The sequence below is a fragment of the Lacerta agilis genome, chromosome 9 (genome assembly GCF_009819535.1).
Source record: "Lacerta agilis isolate rLacAgi1 chromosome 9, rLacAgi1.pri, whole genome shotgun sequence".
Taxonomy (NCBI): Eukaryota; Metazoa; Chordata; class Lepidosauria; order Squamata; family Lacertidae; genus Lacerta; species Lacerta agilis.
Window position 1 is genome coordinate 31,691,083 of NC_046320.1, and position 19,602 is coordinate 31,710,684.

Genomic DNA, 19,602 nt, shown 5'->3' on the forward strand with positions numbered 1-19,602 from the left:
CACTGAAAGCTATCCTGCTCACCTGAAGTTTGTGTGTGGTCCTGCAACTTCTGACCTGCCTTGCTACCTCCTCTTTGGGCTCCCAATCAACTACAGTATAAAGAACCCCTGACAGTTAAGTCCAGTTGCAGACGACTCTGGGGTTGCGACACTCATCTCGCTCTATAGGTCGAGGGAGCCAGCTTTTGTCCGCAGACAGTTTTTCTGGGTCATGTGGCCAGCATGACTAAGCCGCTTTTGGTGAACCAGAGCAGCGCACGGAAACGCCATTTACCTTCCCGCCAGATCGGTACCTATTTATCTACTTGCACTTTGACGTGCTTTCTGTTATGTATTAAGTTTGACTGCAGTACTCATTCTGGCTACCGTGGCTGCAGTTCTCACTCTGGTCCACAGCATGATGCAAATGAAGGATTGAGAGTACCGTTCATGGATTGGGTAGCTAGGGGGAGTTTGTTACTGTTGCAAGTTACTTAGTATTATATAAGCCAGTCAGCTAAGCTGTTTTTCAGTCTAGGACTCTGAGCTGAAATAAAGAGCTGGTTGTTTTAAGAGCTGTGTCTTCATCCATCTTTCCCACTATTTAACACTTTCGAACTGTTAGAATGGTAGGACTAACAATGCTTAACAAACTACAACTCCCAGAATGCTTTGGGAGAAGCGGTGAGCGTTTAAAGCGGTACCATAGCGCTTTAAACGTGCGGTGTGTGAACGTGGCTCCCTGCTGAGTAATCAAGAGGAACCCTCATTTAAATAAGCATTGCTTCTTTAGCGCCACCCGTGGCATGCACTTCGCATGCAAAAAAAAGAAGAAGTCTCAAATACAATCTGCAGGTCGTCGGACTACAGTCCCTAGAGCCGCTGCCCAGCCGCCAGCGCCCTGCACTCGTCCGCTTTTGCCAGGCGCGTGGCCACGCCTCCTTCCTCATGCCACGCCTCCCTCCGCTCCTCTGCCAACCCAGAGAGGGAGGCGGAGCTTCAGTGGGAAAAAGAGACCGCGGGGGCGGCGCCTTCGAGGGAAACATCCGTCCAATAGCGTGGCAGGCGGAGGTCTGGGCGGAAGCAGAGCTGCGCGAGGGCACGGGACGCGGGAGGGCGGGGCGTCCGCTACACCTGACAGCGCCGCGCGGGAGACGGGCGTGGAGCGGCGTAGGGGCCGGAAGCAGCTGCGGAGAAGATGGTTGGGGTGTCGAGTGGGGTTGGGCGGCAGCAGCAGCAGCAGCAGCCGCGGGAGCTGGATAACGTGAGTCGCTAGCGGCTTAGGGGTCCTGCGCCCCGGGTTGCACCGGGGAAGGGGAGAGGCGGCTTCGGGGTGGAGCGTGTAGGGAGCGCGCGTGACTCGGGAGGGCGTCTGAATACGCACGGCGCGCCACTTTGAGCCCCGTGGCTGCTCCAGTATCCCCGAAAACGGAGAGCTTCCAAGAGTTCCGAGGCCACCCGGTTCTTCACTTCAACGGAGAGTAGTCGAATTGCAGCGTTGGGAAGGGACCCCCCGAGCGTTATCTAGCCCAATCCTATGCAACGCGTAGGAATCTTACTCACAGCCGTCCCTGGGTGGACTCGAACCGCCGACCTTCTGCCTCGCAGCCAGATGCACTGGCCCACTGCGCCACAGTGTGCTTTTATCGCATTTATATCTGCCGCCCCCTCCCCAGCAGATAGAAGGTGGTATATTAGTGGTCCTGCTCCTCAGTTTATTCCCCCCACAACAACCCCGTGAGGTAGGTTTGGGCTGAGAGGACAGTGTCTGGCCCAAGGTCTTCCAGGGAGCTTCATGGCTGAGTGGGGAATTGCACCCTGGTCTCCCAGGTGTTAGACCAGGTGTTAGACCAGCACTGAAGCTGCTGGGCAAAGAAGGTGTGGACATTTATAGACTCCACCGCAGAGATTTCTATCACACGCTTGCTTTTGACTTGAAAACCTCACTTCCTTCTTCCAGTTGTGTGGAAACTGTTTTGATTGTGAGGGAAACGATGGTTTAGGAAAAAGTCATGTTAAAACTCCTGAAAGCCATTGAGTCCTGTCTGTTTACTGTCCATTTGGAAGTGCATCTTTTCATAATGTCTGCCAGTTAACTTGAAGGGCTCATTGAATTCCAGCACAGCAGCCCCAAAATATGGCTTTTTCAGTCCTATGCTTCTATTCTGTGAACTTCTTGCTTTGGGGGCTTTAATTTAATTGTAAAGTTTGTTGCCCACCCTTTGTATAGAGAGACGAATGTCTTGAAGAATTTGGGTCCTAAGACATTTAGGGCTCTAATGGCAATGAAGAATGTACTTAAGCTTTGCTTAAGCTTGTCAGTTCTCTGAATGTTATGTCAGGGAAGGATTCTGCAACAGGTAAACTATTGGGAAATCTAGTAAAGTGGTGTTGGTACTAACAGTAGAATCGGGTCCTGAGCTGAGAAGTATCTGTGGTTATTTTGTTTTTGTTTTTTAAATAAAAGTATTTATATTCTACTGTTTTGCAAAACACCAGGGTGGTGTATAAACATATAAACATTTAAAAGCAATCGGGGGACATATCAGACAACTGTATAGGCCTGTCAGCATAAAAGTCTTCAAGTCTCGTGACAGTGATGTAATTACTGGGCCACAGTTAGAAACAGACACCAGAATACTTGTTGTAGAGTTGGAAAAGAGGAAGTGTTTGCAAATATTTCGCTCTATTCTAAAATAATGTAAACAGACATTCATACTTACTTTGCCAAACATTTATTAGACATTACAAGTATAGGCAATCATAAAACATCTATACATAAAATTTTGAAATATATATTAATAAACAGCCATGTAAAATATATGAGGATTTTCATTGGGATTTCTTCCCACTAAATAGTGCCATTCGCCACTCTGAGATACTATTGACCAAACTCAGCCGCCTTTGCAGTTACTTCCAGGTTAATGTCAGATAGAATCTGATATTTTCATTGTTCTGTGATGTTAGACTACCCCAAAAAGGGGATAGCATGTATTTGCATAGCTGTTCGTACAATGGACAGTTGTTCTACAGTGTCCAGCACATTCAAAGCAATGTCTGTCATTTCTGGGGATGTTTAAATATCTGCCCTTGACAAAAGCTGAGAGGAAAACATTCAATCGGTGTAACATAAAGGTCCTGTGTTGGACTGGAATTATTAATTTTTAGATATAAGTGACCCTGTTATCTGTTGTATTTACCGGTAAACCGTAGAACTTGGGGGAGCAAATTTTATTTACAGCTAATGGTAAAAATGCTGGAAGCAATTTTCAGCAATGTTATAAATATATCTTTTATTTTGGGTTTAAATGTTCAAAGTGAAGCTAAAAATGTGTTTGCATTGCAGAGTTGTGTTTGTTGTAATGGCTGCCTCATGAGTTTGCAAAAGGTGGGATTCTGAGTCTCTTAAAGAAGACCGATCATTTTAAAATTGGTGGTTGTTGGAGGAACCATGCTCTGTCCCCTTAAAAAGAACTTGGTGGAAAACTGCTGTATTATGTTGAAATGAAGTTTGATTAGGAAATATAAAACTATCTTACATTTTGGGGCATCTGCCTATCTCTCTAGAGCCCAAGGGAGGGCTGTTTTTGTAAAGCAGAGAATGCAAAACTTATTTACTCCATTTGTTGAAGTGTGTTAAGTAAATTTGTTTGGGTGGTATTCAACTACGTTTTATTCAGAATAGACCCGCTGAAATTAATGAGCATGATGGAAGTTAGATCCATTAATTTAAGCGAGTCTACTCAAAGTAAGACTTAGTTGAATATCACTCTTGGTGTTGTGTTAAGCAGACATGACTATTGAGCCTTCTACAAAATAATAATAATAATAATAATAAATTCCTTCCAGTAGCACCTTAGAGACCAACTAAGTTTGTTCTTGGTATGAGCTTTCATGCATGCACACGAAAGCTCATACCAAGAACAAACTTAGTTGGTCTCTAAGGTGCTACTGGAAGGAATTTTTTATTATTATTATTTTGTTTTGACTATGGCAGACCAGCACGGCTACCTACCTGTAACTGGAGCCTTCTACAGTTACTGTTGGGATCTCTATTTCTGATGTTAAGGTATGAATGTTGCAGCTTATGGTATGTAGCCCACATGGTATCCATGCCCAAGAAGAAGGTTATTGTCTGGGCTGGCAGAGCCCTGTGGTTTCCTAAAGCAGGAACCCTAAGGGAGAACCCTCAGAACAGCCCATTGAGAACACTGGGTGTCCTGTGGCTTTGCATTTCTGGCCGTTGGTGGGTATTGCTGACAACAGGAGCACTTCCACGCTGCGACACTTCGCACAGGGCTGAAAGTACATGGTAGTGTTCCTTGTGTAATATGGCAGCTGTCCATGCAATGCATATACAGCTCCAAATAAATATTGGGGGACCTACATTGACTAGACAGGCGTTTAATTATATTTTTAAAATACTAAATTAAGTGCTGGCTAGCTTTCCAAAATTGCATGGTGAATTTTGCCTTCTTAAGTGCATTATATCTTCAAAACCTGAGGATCACAGTGATCATACATTGGAGCTTCTGAAATTTGAGAGTGGGCATTTAAACTGAATTATTAGGAAATATTTTTATCTTCCAAATACAAGCAGTTTCAACTTTTAAAACAAGTTTGAAGTGCAAGGAGAATATTTTACACATGGTGCCAAACTTGCATGGGGTTGGTTACCCATTAAGGTAAATGTTGACTTCTGTGCTAATTTAGATAAGATTGAGCTGTCTCTGGGAACAATAAAAGAGCTCAAGTGATGCCTTCCAAAGTAAACTTGCTTGAATTTTTCAAGGACTAAACTAGATCACATGCCTTTCTCATTCCTTTTTACTAAAACTGAATTCTGAAGTAGTTTTCCATTCTGGCAGGACAATGACAAAAATGTTTGTGTAGAACAGGAAAAATGAGCTGAGCAATCATCCTGTGATTATGTGTGATTTTATTTCATAAATTTTATACAACCCCCCCCAATGGTTTATGTTAGATAAATGATCTCATAGGCATCACTTTTATCTCATTGAGCTTTACTAGTTCTTCTTAAGTTCCTATTTAAAACCTTAAATGTAGATGAACACATTGAAAACCATAAATTAGTTTGAGCAAGTTCATATTCATGTAGAAAAACTGCATTGGTGTTTGTCCTAAACTAGTGTGGGCAATATTTGTTGCCAGTTCAGGTAATACTGCTTACCTTCAATTTATTGGGACTATTTCACATTAGTCAACCCCAGTTCTTTAAGAACTGGTTTACAAAAACAGACCACACTCTTCCAAAAACAGATCTGTACATGGGAGTAAATCCCACTGAGTACAGTTCCAGTTCCCATTGAGCATTCTTCGTTAAGCATACATAGGATGGTGCTGAAAAGTTTTAAAAATCTTGCTTGCTGATGTAGCTTGCATGTGTAAGCTAAAAAACAACAACATGTATGCAAAGGTAGATGATCAAACCGTCTCACAATTGTTAAACTTCTCTTGGTTTTCTGTTTTGAACACTATGTTGCTAAATCTATTTCAGGGATCTGTTTCAGAGATAACACAGAGCATGGATGACGACCCTTTGCTTGATGCACCGCTCCTTCCACCTCATTCATTGCATTCCAGGATGTGTCCAAGGTTCCACGCCATACCTACAGTCCTCATTGCCAATATTTTGCTGTTCACGCATGTAAGTTGCCGATAAATTATTTGGATAAATTCAATGGTGCAGAGGTGCAATTTGCCGCCAGGCCTTGAGTTGAGCGAGTGAGTAGCAGCGCTGGCCTATTCCTCAGGCATTTCCTGCGCTGCCACTAGAGTAGCTCTTTCCCCAGCAGACAAGTGTGACATGGCTCTCCTCCTTGGCCATTTAAAAGGTGGAAGGGTCAGCCTAGTCAGTTTCCTGTGAGCCCTTTCCAGAAGTGTGCTGTTGTGGTCACATGTTCTGCCTGTCCCTGCTCTTTAAGGCCAGAGGGTGGCAGCGTGCAGAGCAAGTGGGAAGACAAACCAGAGTGATGCACCTGGAAATTAGAAAGCACTAAGGCATGGATGAAATCTCAAAATACCTTGCAGGCACCAAGTTGGGGAAAGCTGTTTCTGCCCAACCTTCATCCCTAGAGTTTTGTTGGCTTGAGGGGCAAGCAGACAACAATAATTGTGTCTATGTCCCTGCTCCATATACGGATGCCATCCTGCTCCCTGCCCTTGGTGATCCTGTCCAGTGAGAATCAAGCTTTTATAGCCCTTCCTTCCAGTACCAAATTTGGTGGCACCATCCTGATCAGTAGAAAAGTGAAATGGAGCTGCCCCAAAACAGGTGTGTGATTCTGTTTATCGGGACTTCATAAGCACAATAATACTGCTTTGTTAAGAACCACCTCCCACCCCCACCCCCACCCCAAATCTTGCTGGAGAGGGCTATGCAATCAAAAGTCCTCCCCTAGAAACAGTCAAAGCTTTCTTAGTGGCAAAAGCAAGAGGGGATAGGAACTGTTCCTGTGGAGAACTGGGATAATGCACACACCACCAGCAGCTGTAATGGCTAGGTAGCTCCCACTCGGATTCAAGTACTTGCATTCAGAGTTGGTGATAACAGAATGGGCAGCTTCATTTCTGTGCTGTCCTGCTCAGGTTGGGGGGTCACCTTCCTTGCCGTCTACTGTCCACGTTTTACTAGCCCCAGAGATTCCTTTGGGAGGAAGGCTGAGCTCACTGGCATTTAGATGTGCATGTGTCACTTCCCATCATTACCATATCAATACTGGGATAGCTCAGAGCATGAGACTCTTAATCTCAGGGTTGTGGGTTTGAGCCCCATGTTGGGCATAAGATTCCTGTGTTGCAGGGGGTTGGTCAAAATGACCCTTCTGGTCCCTTCCAACTCTATAGTTCTATGATTCTAATAGGATGGAGGTTGGCTTACATTGTTCCTTCCTAGTGGGAAAGCTTAAGAACGTACTATGGGCTAATGATGCCGTATCAGCAATAGAAAATGGTTATGAATCTGTAAAATAAAGTTAGAGCAAACCTGCCAGGCTTGGATGTGTTTGACTTTGATGATGAGCATTTGAAACTTCTTTCTTTCTCTTTTCTTCCTTAGGTTGCTTTTGTTGTTTTGGCTTTTCTGGCAGGCTTATTCTGCTCTTACCCTGATGCAAGTAGAGATATGTGTCCTCAGCATTACACTTATCCACTTAAAGTGCAAACTGTTATAGTTACTGCCAAAGTAATTCTCTGGATCCTGCATCTGTTTCTCGAACAGTATATTCACTTCCACCATAGCAAGGTCAGAAGGAAAGGCTACCTCCAGATCTACAGAGCCACAAGGCATCTTAAGAGATTTCCACTCCTAATTCAGTCTACAGGTGAGCCTGAACCTACTGACTCACTCTTGTCAATCTCTTGTTTGTAAATATGAATTCTTCTACGTGCCTAGAGCATCTCACATGGTCACGACAGCAGTGCAGTTCTAGCTTTCGCTGCATCATTCTAGTATTTTGTCCGACTTGGACAAGATTAAGCCTTCAAGGTTAAGCCAAGATTTATCAGTAATTCTTGTAATGCATTTTGTATTTAATCCACTTTGTTCCCTAAGGTATACCACATCTCTCCCCTAATAGCTCAACTGCAGGTACCATAACTGCCAAAAAATGGCCATTTGAGGTGTTTTGCTCCAATAGCTATCAGGAATTGACTAGTACATTGTGACAAAATAATAATAATAATAATAATAATAATAATAATAATAATAATAATAATAATAATAATAATAATAATAATAATTAATTTATACCCCGCCCATCTGGCTGGGCCTCCCCAGCCACTCTGGGCAGCTTCCAACACAATATTAAAATACAATAATTCATCAGATATTAAAAGCTTCCCTAAACAGGGCTGCCTTAAGATGTCTTCTAAAAGTCTGGTAGTTGTTGTTCTCTTTGACATCTGGTGGGAGGGCATTCCACAGGGCAGGTGCTACTACCGAGAAGGCCCTCTATCTGGTTCCCTGTAGCTTGGCTTCTCGTAATGAGGGAACCGCCAGAAGGCCCTCAGCGCTGGACCTCAGTGTCTGGTTTGATCGATCGGGGTGGAGACGCTCCTTCAGATATACTGGACTGAGGCTGTTTAGGGCTTTAAAGGTCAGCACCAACACTTTGAATTGTGCTAAGAAACGTACTGGGGGCCAATGTAGATCTTTCAAGACCGGTGTTATGTGGTCTCGGCGGCCACTCCCAGTCACCAGTCTAGCTGCCGCATTCTGGATTAGTTGTAGTTTCCGGGTCACCTTCAAAGGTAGCCCCACGTAAAGTGCATTGCAGAAGTCCAAGCGGGAGATAGCCAGAGCATGCACCACTCTGGCGAGACAGTCCACAGGCAGGTAGGGTCTCAGCCTGTGTACCAGATGGAGCTGGTAGACAGCTGCCCTGGACACAGAATTAACCTGTGCCTCCATGGACAGCTGCAAGTCCAAAATGACTCCCAGGCTGTGCACCTGGTCCTTCAGGGGCACAGTTACCCCATTCAGGACCAGGGACTCCTCCACACTTGCCTGCCTCCTGTCCCCCAGAAACAGTAGCCTACTTCTGTCTTGTCAGGATTCAACCTCAATCTGTTATCCGCCATCCATCCTCCAACCGCCTCCAGACAATCACAAAGGACCTTCACCACTTTCACTGGTTCTGTTTTGAAAGAGAGGTAGAGCTGGGTATCATCCGCATACTGATGAACACCCAGCCCAAACCCTGTGATGATTTCTCCCAGCGGCTGCATGTAGATGTTGAACAGCAAGGGGGGGAGGACACAACCCTGAGGCACCCCACAAGTTAGAGCCCAGGGGTCTGAACACTCATCCCCCACCACCACTTTCTGAACACGGCGCAGGAGGAAGGAGCGGAACCACTGTATAACAGTGCCCCCAGCTCCCAACCCCTCTAGACGGTCCAGAAGGATGTTATGGTTGATAGTGTCAAAAGCCGCTGAGAGATCCAGCAGAACTAGGAAACAGCTCTCACCTTTGTCCCTAGCCCGCCGGAGATCATCGACCAGTGCGGCCAAGACAGTTTCAGTCCCACGATGAGGCCTGAATCCTGACTGGAAGGGTTCCAAATGGTCCGCTTCTTCCAGGCGTGCCTGGAGTTGTTCAGCAACCACTCGCTGAATCACCTTGGCCAAGAATGGAAGATTTGAGACTGGGCGATAGTTGGCCATATTGGCCACATCTAAATATGGTTTTTTAAGAAGCGGTTTAATAACCGCCTCTTTCAGTGGGTCTGGGAAGACTCCCTCACAGAGAGAAGCATTCACCACCCCACAGAGCCCATCGCCCAGCCCTTCCTGGCTAGCTTTTATAAGCCAGGATGGGCAAGGATCAAGGAGACAGGTGGTTGGTTTCACTCGTCCAAGCAGCCTGTCGACATCCTCAGAGGTAACAGATTGGAATTGATCCCATGCAACTGGACTAGACAGGACTCTAGCACTCTCCCGCCCCCCGACCCTGCTTAAAATGTGCCATACTGTCATAATAATGTCCAGATTATTCCTTACTGCAGTTAGCTCAAGGAGCGCACTGGCTCTATGGATCAAGGAAAGAGTGGGCACTTTAGCTTGCTTAAGCACTCTTATAGAAGTGTCTTCTACCCTGATCACAGTAGATGGCAGTGTGGTGGAGATCTGAGCCCTGTAGGACAAAAAAGAGGCACAACATCAACCTGATGCTCAGAAAGCAGAAGTTTTTTGCGGTATATAACAAACCCTTTGCATGTTGACCTTTAACAGATGGCTGTTCAGCCTTGGCTTGAAAAACCCCAGCATGGGAGACCCCATCACTCCTTTAAATAATCTGCTGCATTGCTGAACTGTTCCTGCAGTCAAGAAGTTTCCAGCCAAAATCTGCCTTCCTTTAACTTAAACCCATTAGATGTCTGGTGCCCCAGAATTTAATCTCTTTCTTCCTCTAAGAAGCAAATATTTGAAGAGCGCTATCATGCCCTCTATAATCTCAGATAGGAACTGAATAATGAGTAATTCATGAACAAACTAATCCTTGGTCAAAAGCCTGCTTTTGCTCAAATTGAAATGTTGGGCTCTTGTTGAGTTATTTTCCTTCTCTGTCTACTGATGCAAGAAATGTTCAGTTAACAGATTAATGAATTTTCCATACACCCATTGTTTTTGTAACAACCAGAGTGGGGGGCGCAAGGGCCTGCATATTGATTGAAAACTGTGGGCTTTAATACTTAAATAGAGCTGCTTTCTTGTGTGCAGTTTGCCCTACTTATCAAGTTGACCACAGTATGGCTGCAGTGTTAAGAAGTGACCACTAGGTGGAGCTCTGGAGATTTAATAGGAAAGATCACACTATAGAAGTAGCTTTTGGCTAGATAGGGTTGGTTGTGAGGACAATAGCTTTTCTTGCAGTATACAGTAATGATTCGCGCTTGAAGCACTCTGTAGCTGAAAAACTTTTGAACATGTCTGTGAAGACTTCGGGGCAAAATGTGAGGTCGAAACAGTAAATCCTTAGTGACTTCAGCAGTGTAGCGGTGAGGAACCACTGGACCTCAGGCTTCCCAAGCCCTCGCCATTTGACCTGTGAGGCCATTTTAGCCAAACCACATGCATGTGTCCCACACCTGACACAGGGTAGGTAAAGACACGACTTGCTTGAAAGTGAGTTTTGTAGTCACCATAATCAGAGGCTCCTGCAAGGCCTTTGCAAACACCCATCATGGTGGGAGCTTTGCTAACACAGCAGACCAGCTGATTAACTGTTCCTTTGTCCATGCAATTTGATTCCAAAGGAAACTGGGGCCCCCTGATGTGTGCGGGACTTGGCCTGTCAAACATGTTGCACGGGTGGTGAGGCGGGTAAGGATCTCTGACCATAGGTGTGTTAAGAGAAAGGAGGCAGAAAAAAAGGATGGGAACAGTCCAATACAGACGTCAGCAACTTGCTGTCAGTCATATGTTCTCAACTGCAATTCCCATCGGGCCCAGCCTCATCTGGAAGGCATCAGGTTGGCGGAATCTAGTCCAACGGATAGTGCATTCTAAACATAACTGGTACATCATATGTATTCTTAGTAATCCTCAGCCATACGTACTGTAAAACATTTTATCTTAAGTTCAAACTCTCCATCTTCTTCCATGCAATTTAATATACATTTGCTAGTGACAACTTGGAACCGTCTTCCATGGCATTTAGCTTGAACAGAAAACTTGTTTGAAGGTGCAGCTGAAATAAACACAAGGGTCTGGTCCTCTTTCCTACCCTATAGTAAAGCAACTGGCCATCTTAAGTGAGGCTGTGCATGGTTGAGAATGTGCTCAGTGCCTGTTTTCACTCATGACCGAGAGAGTCAGCTGGGTATGACTACTGGTTCAAAGTTAATGCTGGTTTATGTATTTGGGGGTTATCTTGAGCCACTTCTGGAAGCTATCTAGACGGCTGGGTTTCTTAACATGTCTCATCTGTGTCTTTTAATAGGTAATATAGCTTTGCTGCTGATCTTGTCAGCGCAACATTCCTTTCCTGATCACAATAAAATGTATCTCTGCTTCATCCTGGGAATCTTGAGCGTGGAACTATTATGCTCGTTGATATGTGTGGTTGTCTACACAGGTAAGAGCAGCAGTCTAAGCCACTTAGACTGGCCACTAGGCCACAGAATTACGTCTTCATTTTTCTTCAGATTCACTGCTAAGATTTGCTTGACCCATGGGGCCTGCTAAGAGTTAATAATCTGATGGCTTGGATGGTTGTATCTTGGCTTAATAAGGCAAGACAAGAACGGGCCTTGTGCACTCATATGCAGCTGCTTCAATCCTGCCTTTATGTGAGTGAGCAAACAAGCTGGGGAGTCTTAATCTGCCTTGTTTCTCTCTATTCCTGTTTTTGCCCTATCGAGAAATCTGTGTTTTGGCCAAGACCTGGGGAGCAGCTGGATTTTATATTTCCATGGAAGCAGAATAGGCCATTGTCAGATTCTCTTCCCCAGCAGCCTAAAACCTGCATGGCATACATTGGTATGTTACTGCCTCCCACATTTCATCTTGAAATTCTTGGCAAATGCAGACTCAGCGGCTTCCTTTGCCAGTCACATTTTTTTCTTCCATTTCCTCCTTGCTTTGATTGCCCATCTACACTGATGAGTTCTGGGGGACTGAAACATTGTGCACTATTTTGTGACATTTTGGTTGGCGTAATAAAAGGGCTGCCCTAATACGGATTTTGACCACAGTTTACTGGTTTAAACGTAACCGAAAATAGTAATGAACTGAGACTTCCCAGCTCACTAGTGCGAGGGGAGGAGCAAAATGGCTCCATGTGGAGGAAGGAAGCTTGTTCATACGTTGCTTTATAAAGTCGTGATAGGATCATACTAATACGGCTTAGAAGAATAGAATTGCAGAGTTGGAAGGGACCCCGAGGGTCATCTAATCCAACCCCTTGCAAATGTATGAATCTTTTGCCCAATGTGGGGCTCAAGATTAAGAGTCTCAGGCTCTACCGACTCACCTATTATGAGAGTCAAGTTTGTACAACCTTATTCTGTCGATAAAGTGTGTATTTTAAACAATGTACATAGCTACTTGACATTACATAGATGCAAAGAAGCTGAAACGCATTCAGGTGTTTCTAACTTTATTCTATTGCATTGATCCAAAATGCCCAGATGTGGGGATAGAGTTCTTTGCCTGATGCTAAGATGTTGTTTAAACTCCTACACTGTCGTATCCCAAGGGTTCTGGGCAGTTAACAGTATAGAAGAGAGGACACACAAAATGCAGCTGTTGATCTAGAAATCTCTCGCTTGGCAGTGAGAGCTATCTTTGTGGAGGAGCAGCTGTTTTGAGGGGTTTCTTGCCTGGCACTGATAGGCAGCTGCCACTCTGCCCATGTAGTGCAAGGCTCTTCATTTTTGTACATATGGCAGCTGTGGAAGGAGGCAAGACCCTGCTTCTGAAAAGTGCCAGCACAATTGACAGAACTTGAGAACTGGACTGCAGCCTGATGTCACCTGCAGGGCAATGCAGTTCTTGAGTCTCCTCCCTCCTTTAGGAAGAAAGAAGTTAAAGCTGCTGAACTTCACAGCATTAGCAGTGAGGCAAGAGGGAATCGTGATGCATTGTAAAATATTGCAGAGAGGAAAACTGTGGCAGTGCTGCTGATTTAAGAGGGAGGCCGGGGAGACTGCATTGGCTTTCGACCGTGCCAGCAGAGCAGCTCTTGGGTGTAAATAATTGATCTGTCAGCTCCTACATTAAAGGAGCGAGCTCTTCATGTTTTTAAAGAGAGGAGAATTCGTATGATGGTTCTGTGCTGGCCTTGCTGCTTTCAGAGCCCCTCTGAGACTCCACACAGATGCAGGCTCAGTGTGATGTCACAGTCCAGGCACAAGCACAAAGTTAACGGGCTTCCAAGACCACAATTTACGTGTGATGGCCGCAGATAGCGGCCGCATCTGGATGATTAAATCCTGTCTTAATAAGACAGAACTTGTCCACACTTTGTGCACACATCCTCTGTGCTTTCTTCTGTATGCACAGGGAAACCCTGGGAATTAGACAGCCCTGGGTCGTTTGACCCTTTAATTAGTTTTCTTTTTTTTGCCTCCTATAAAAACTACACAAGACACTCTTTTAATGTTTAAATAACATTTAACTTTTACTTAGTGTACTTGCATTTGCAGTTTAACATATACAATGCATGTGGGTGTTTCTTAAGTTGCAGAGGTGTAGCTTGGGTGGTGGCGGTGGGCACTGGCTTATGTGTCCAAACCAGCATGTCTAAGTCATGGTTTAAAGTTAGCTTTTGCTTCCTTGCATGTTGTTCCTGGTTCTCATGTGACAAGCTAGAGCTAACTGCAGTGACTTGGCATACTGTCCAGTTTGCACAAAGAGTGGATTAGGGGACTGCATGCAGATATATGGAGCTTGTACACATCCTGCTAATTAAACAAGGATTTAATTTGTGTAAACCAGGTTTCATTAGATCAGGCATCCCCAAACTCGGCCCTCCAGATCTTTTTGAGACTACAACTCCCATCATACCTAACTAACAGGACCAGTGGTCAGGGATGATGGGAGTTGTAGTCCCCAAACATCTGGAGGGCTCAGTTTGGAGATGCCTGCATTAGATGTACACATAAAAGTAGATCTAGCTGGGGAAATGAAGCTTCCCCCCGCCCCCCGAAGGCACATATCAATCCTGCTACTTCTTTGCCATGTGTCTTTTGCCTTTGCCCATTGTGAAATTGGCCCTGGGAACCGCTACTCAAAATTCACCTACAAATGGATGAGATGGGATTTGCTGACAGTGAGCTCCCTCAGCTCCTTCCCATTGGGCTGTTGGCGTGCTCCACTTGCAAAGGAGCAGTCAAGAACTTACTTCAAGCTCCCAGGAATTCCTTTGTAGCCATGTCCATACACTTGCTTTTGCCTGACATCAAGTGTAAAGTCAGGAATTGGAGAAAATGGCCAAATTGAGACCCATGTTGGACCTAATTAGAATGGTGGGCCGGAGGTTCCCAACCTCTGTGTCACAAGTGGAACCCACATCAAAACATTGCAATCCTTTTGCTCAGGCTTTGTGTTGCTTTATTTCCCCTCCCTGTCTTTTTTATTCGCACCCCACCCCACACATTCAGTGAACATTCACTGAATTGGACTTAATTGGACTATTTTGTGGGCCTTGCCCCTATAGGTGTTTTCTAAAGACTTATTTTTCTTCTGCAAACCTTGATATCCTCTGAATCTCTTGTGTGTTGATGCCTGTGCTTGGGCTACATGAGCAATGACACCCTTGCCGGAAAATTCAATTTTTAAGAGAATCATCAACTTTCTTATCTTTTCATGATCTTTCTTTTACCGCCAACCTTCCAAAATGAAGTGGTTGTGTATCTGAACCCTTCGGGACACCTGTTGGTTTACAATTGCCTTAAATGTCCTGGGATGCATGTGCTGGGGTAATCTGATCCGGTCATGAATAGCTGAATTCTGATGTTGTTGAGAGCCAAACTCAGCTGATTACTTTACAGCTTGCTGACACATCTGCCTTGGTTATTCCTCTGATCAGTCATGCAACCTGCTTGTACACAACAGGTGGTCTAGTATAGTAATTCTATGGGGGAAGGGGGGGGAGAGAAGAAGAAAGTTCCTATTCAAAAGGAGATGCTGACTGAGTAGATGAGAATGAAGCATTGTGTTGACAGTGGAACTCTCTTAAAAAGGAACTTCCTCCACTATCTTTTGCCAAAGAGATCAGATGAATTTAAGCATTCCGATTAGGGACGGTTGAATGGGACTTGCCAAACCACATTAACTGGTCTGTAAAATTAAGCTGCCTATTATTTTTCCGTAACTGGCCGCAAGTGGTATAAAATATGCCATTTCACACTGTCACGCTCATTGCAAAGATGATCAGTTTTTCCCTCTTGGGCTTCAGCTCTCAAGCATTGTTTATGGGTAGTAAATCTGCCTAAGTAACATATTCAGCTGCATGTTCCCTGCTTTCTCCTGTTTTCTGCTTCTCTTCCTTTTCCTCTTTCCCCCCTGTGCTCAGTTGTCAGCTTCTCTAGTTGTCAGCCTGTTGTACTGAATGTAAAGCACCACGTGCTTTACATTTAAGTGAAAACAACAATAGCAATGCTCAAATCAGACCTAGGAACACAACACAGGTCACTCAACATGCATTGGCTGTGGTCCAGATGTGGAAAAATAGGATATTGCATGTTTGCAACTCAGGTCAGCTATACCTGGCTCATGGAGCGTGTTGTGTTCATGTGTGGAATGGGGCCAGAAGGAAAGTCCCATCTTGTAGCAATCTTCTTTTTCTTCTGTGGTGGAGCAAATGGTAGAACAGAAATGGAGAACCTGTGGCCCTCCAGGTGTGGTTGGGACTTCTATGAGCCCCAGCCAGAATAGTCCAGGGGTCAGGAATGATGGGAAATATAATGCAGCAACAGGTGGAAGGCCACAGGTTCCCTCTCATTGTTCTAGAAATTAAAATGGTTCTGTATTTAAAAGTCTTCAGGAACTGTCAATTTATAGTTCCGGTGTCAGACTGCACACACTGTAGCTTTCCCCTTTTCTAATTACAGTAAAGGTAAGCAACTTTAACCGGACAAAACCAAGACCTGATGTAATAGAAGAAGAGCAGATGTATGCTTATCCTAATCACACTACCTCAGAAGTTGGATTCAGGTAACATCTCCTGTTACTCATTATTCCTCTTTTGCACTAGGTAAAAAATAGCATTTATTGGAAAGATGAAGTCTGACTTCTTGATAGATGCCAACAGAATGTTCTGCACCATTGCTTGAGAGTGTAATGATGGATCTCACTGGTATTTGTGTAGCTTGGTACTGTCATGGTTAATGACATGCTGGACTTGATTGACGTATATACTCTGTATGTGGCTTATCTACATAAACACTTTTGGGCTTAGCTGCGTTCTCGGAATTGGGAACTGTGTTTATCCACCACTTTTGTTAGTTCATTTGTTCCTTCCTTGGTGCAGATCTTAAGCAAAATGGGTTTTTTTATATGTTAGGAAGACACTTGGTGCCAAATAGAAAGATGACAGCTGGAAGTGGCTGTGATTATTGAAGATTCAAGAAATAAATGCACACATATCCTGTTGAACCAGTCAAATCTGTAAGCCACCAAAATAGCGTAACTGCCTTCCTTTATTTAACACGGAGCTGAAACTATAAGTAATATTGCTGGACATATATTGAGATTTCTATATTCCACCAAATATAGAACTTTTTAATACATATTTGTCTTTAGGCCAAAGCCATCATAAAGCATAAGGGTTATTTTACTAAGAATTGGTGTAAGTGTTTTACTTGACTTTTTGATAGGTGTTAATGCTGCTCCTTTGTTCTGATTATTTGAGATTTCTGTATTCATTGTGTTAAGGTAACTGTGTTCCACCTTGGGTGGTCTGTTCCCCAAAAGGCATCGTATAACTAAACAAATCTGAGATCAGTATGTAAATGCATGTTGGGAACAGGAGGGTGTCCAGTAGGGGGAAGAGAGTTGCTGTTGCCTTCTTACGTTTCACATGGTTGAGATGGAAGATGATAATGCTCTATAAGTAACGTGGTTTGAATTTGTCTTTTAGGGAAGCCTCAAGCTTGGAAGAAGTAGTTGAAAAACAAGGAGATGTGATAGAATACCTCAAACGACACAATGCTCTACTGAGCCAGAAGTTGCTGGGTTTAACATCCCAGCAGGGCAGTGGCTAGCAGTGGCCAGGAAACAGTGGCCAAACAGTATTAAAAATGACAGACCAACTTGAACATTGACTCGTCCTCTCACGGCAGCAAACACATCTTACGCAAGTTTGCAGTGACAGTTTTCCAGTCCTGGTTCTGAGCAGCTGTCGGACCTCATCTGGCTTGGTGCTTAAAGCTGCTTGGTTTTTAAAGGACACTTTTGTTTTTGAGATCCCCCCCCCCCACAAAAAAATCCCTCCTGTACAGAGAGTTGGCATTAACCACGGGAAAAAAAACACCTCAATCAGTTGTCTGTTTGGTTCTTCCAACTGTCTGATTTGAAAGTGATGCAGATTTCCAAAGATTTTAGTTGTCGTTTTGAATGCCATCTTTTTTTCAAACCAGTATGAAGCAAACACCTGAGTATCAAGTATCAAAATGTTAATATGCTGTGCATTTATTTGGTAATTGGTAAGGCCATCAATTAAGGATTGTTAGTTTCTATACTGCGGCTGCAATGGATGACCTCACAGTGGCAAGATCCAGTAGGAAAGGCTGCTGGGTGTCACCACTGACTCTGGGAGACTTTCAGCAATGTAAGTGCACTCATGATGACAAGTAGCATTGTAAATTCAGGGTCTGATCCAAAGGGGTATGGAGACGACACTTAGACAAGTGGGAAAGAGAAGTGAAGCTAGTCAGTAGCTAGTCCCAAGGCAGTTGTATGGATGACATTTCATGCATCACTCCAGACAAGGATGGCAAGATCAGGCTGACAGTCTGAGAAGCCAGTTCTTCTGCCTTGTCCACATGTTGCACCGTCACATATTAAAAATGCCAGTATCCTGTTGTCAGCAAATAGTTGCATACTGAAAATATGTTGTTCACTGCCTCCAGCTTTTCCTTTTCCTTTTTGCAGTCCGGTTATCCCTTCTACTTATGCCTCTCTGCTCGTCTTGCTAGCTGGAAATAAGTGAGAATAATTAAGGGGACAGTGCATGGGCATAATGCAAGAACCTGCATGTTAACAAGCTTCATGTAAAAGTACTGGTATTTCAGGGAGAATTGAGTACCTCTGGCCCTCCTGATGATGTTGGACTGCAGCTCCTTCAGCCCCAGCCATCATGGCCAACAATCAGGGATGATGGCAGCTGCAGTCCAGCAACATCCAGAGGAATCACATGGCCACCAGGGTGTGTCCTGCTTAAAAAAAACAGTCCTTAAATTCTTCTCATGGAAAACTCCTTGCGTATCTAATCCTTCATATGGGATATATACACAAACAGAACCCCCCCCCCAAATTTGCATCACAGTGTTTCCCACATGCTTTATTGCGCTGACGTTTAGAAACAGATAAAAGTAAACTAACAAAAGCATTTTTCTTACAATGTTGGCATACAGTTCTCTGCAGTTTGAATCTGCCATGATCGTTGCTGCAAATATTTCACTTTATAGGACAGTATCCAGTGTCTGCTGTCTTTGAAAATGTCGGCATTTCCCCCCCTGAAGCCAAGTGGCTCACAGAAGTGTTTATAGGTTCAACTCTGCTTTGAATGTCTAATCTCTGTATTTGATTGAACTCTGTAGATGCTAATCGTTGGGACGCATTCCCCCTTTAAGTTCCCCATCCAGCTACAAACAGCTGTCATTTGTCTGCTATGCCACTTTGCTGCCAACAAAGGCTGGTTTTTTTTGTGTGTGTGTGTGTGTGTGTGTGTGTGGTTTTTTTTTTTGTATATCTTAGTCAATATTTATGTAGAAAGACAAACACTTAAACAAACAGGAGGATTTTCCGAACATGTGCTGTGATCTAGTTTAGAGAGAACAAAAGCATACCATTCTGTCACACTTCATGCAAACAGACTGTTAATCTACTGCTCAGTGAGAGATGTATATAGTATTGTTTAAGGGACAGTATAGGAAAACTGCAACTGGCTGCTTCTGACACTTAACATGTTCTTGCCTTGTTAGCTGTGCCTTAAACACAGCTGGGATTTTATTAAGAAGTGGAGGAAGAAATGTGTATACTTTTCCTTTTTTTTAAAGGACACTCAGGTTTTGATCTGATTTGTATGTGACTCATTCTCTGTTTTGTACTAAATGTGAAATAATAAACGCAACAAACCCTACTCACTTTAGTCTGCTGCTAGCTAAAGGTAAAGCTTCTTGTGCTCTTGCATTGGGGTAGAGCACTTGAGACTGGAGGTCTTCGTAAATGCCTGCTGGTGTGTTGATCTTGCCATTGAGTCTGGAAAGTCACAGCTAAGTGCCTAGAACCATTAGAAAGTCACACTAAATTGAAGGCTTGAGTCTGTGTCACAATATCAAACCTAGGGCACCTGTGCAAAATTACATCTTCTGTTGATATCAGCCAGGTCTACTCTTTTAGCCTGTTAATTGCATTGAACCCATTTACTTAGTA

At 44.1% G+C, this 19,602-nt stretch overlaps 1 protein-coding gene across 1 annotated transcript; it reads left to right on the top strand.

Moving 5' to 3' along the window:
- Nucleotides 1–1,096: 1,096 nt before the first annotated feature.
- Nucleotides 1,097–17,424, top strand: TMEM192 (transmembrane protein 192). Its single transcript, XM_033160324.1, has 6 exons — nucleotides 1,097–1,243; nucleotides 5,498–5,647; nucleotides 7,058–7,322; nucleotides 11,444–11,578; nucleotides 16,059–16,161; nucleotides 17,087–17,424. The coding sequence occupies exons 1-6, from the start codon at nucleotides 1,178–1,180 to the stop codon at nucleotides 17,208–17,210; spliced, it is 843 nt and encodes a 280-aa protein (XP_033016215.1). The 5' UTR covers nucleotides 1,097–1,177; the 3' UTR covers nucleotides 17,211–17,424.
- The last annotated feature ends 2,178 nt before the right edge of the window (nucleotides 17,425–19,602 follow it).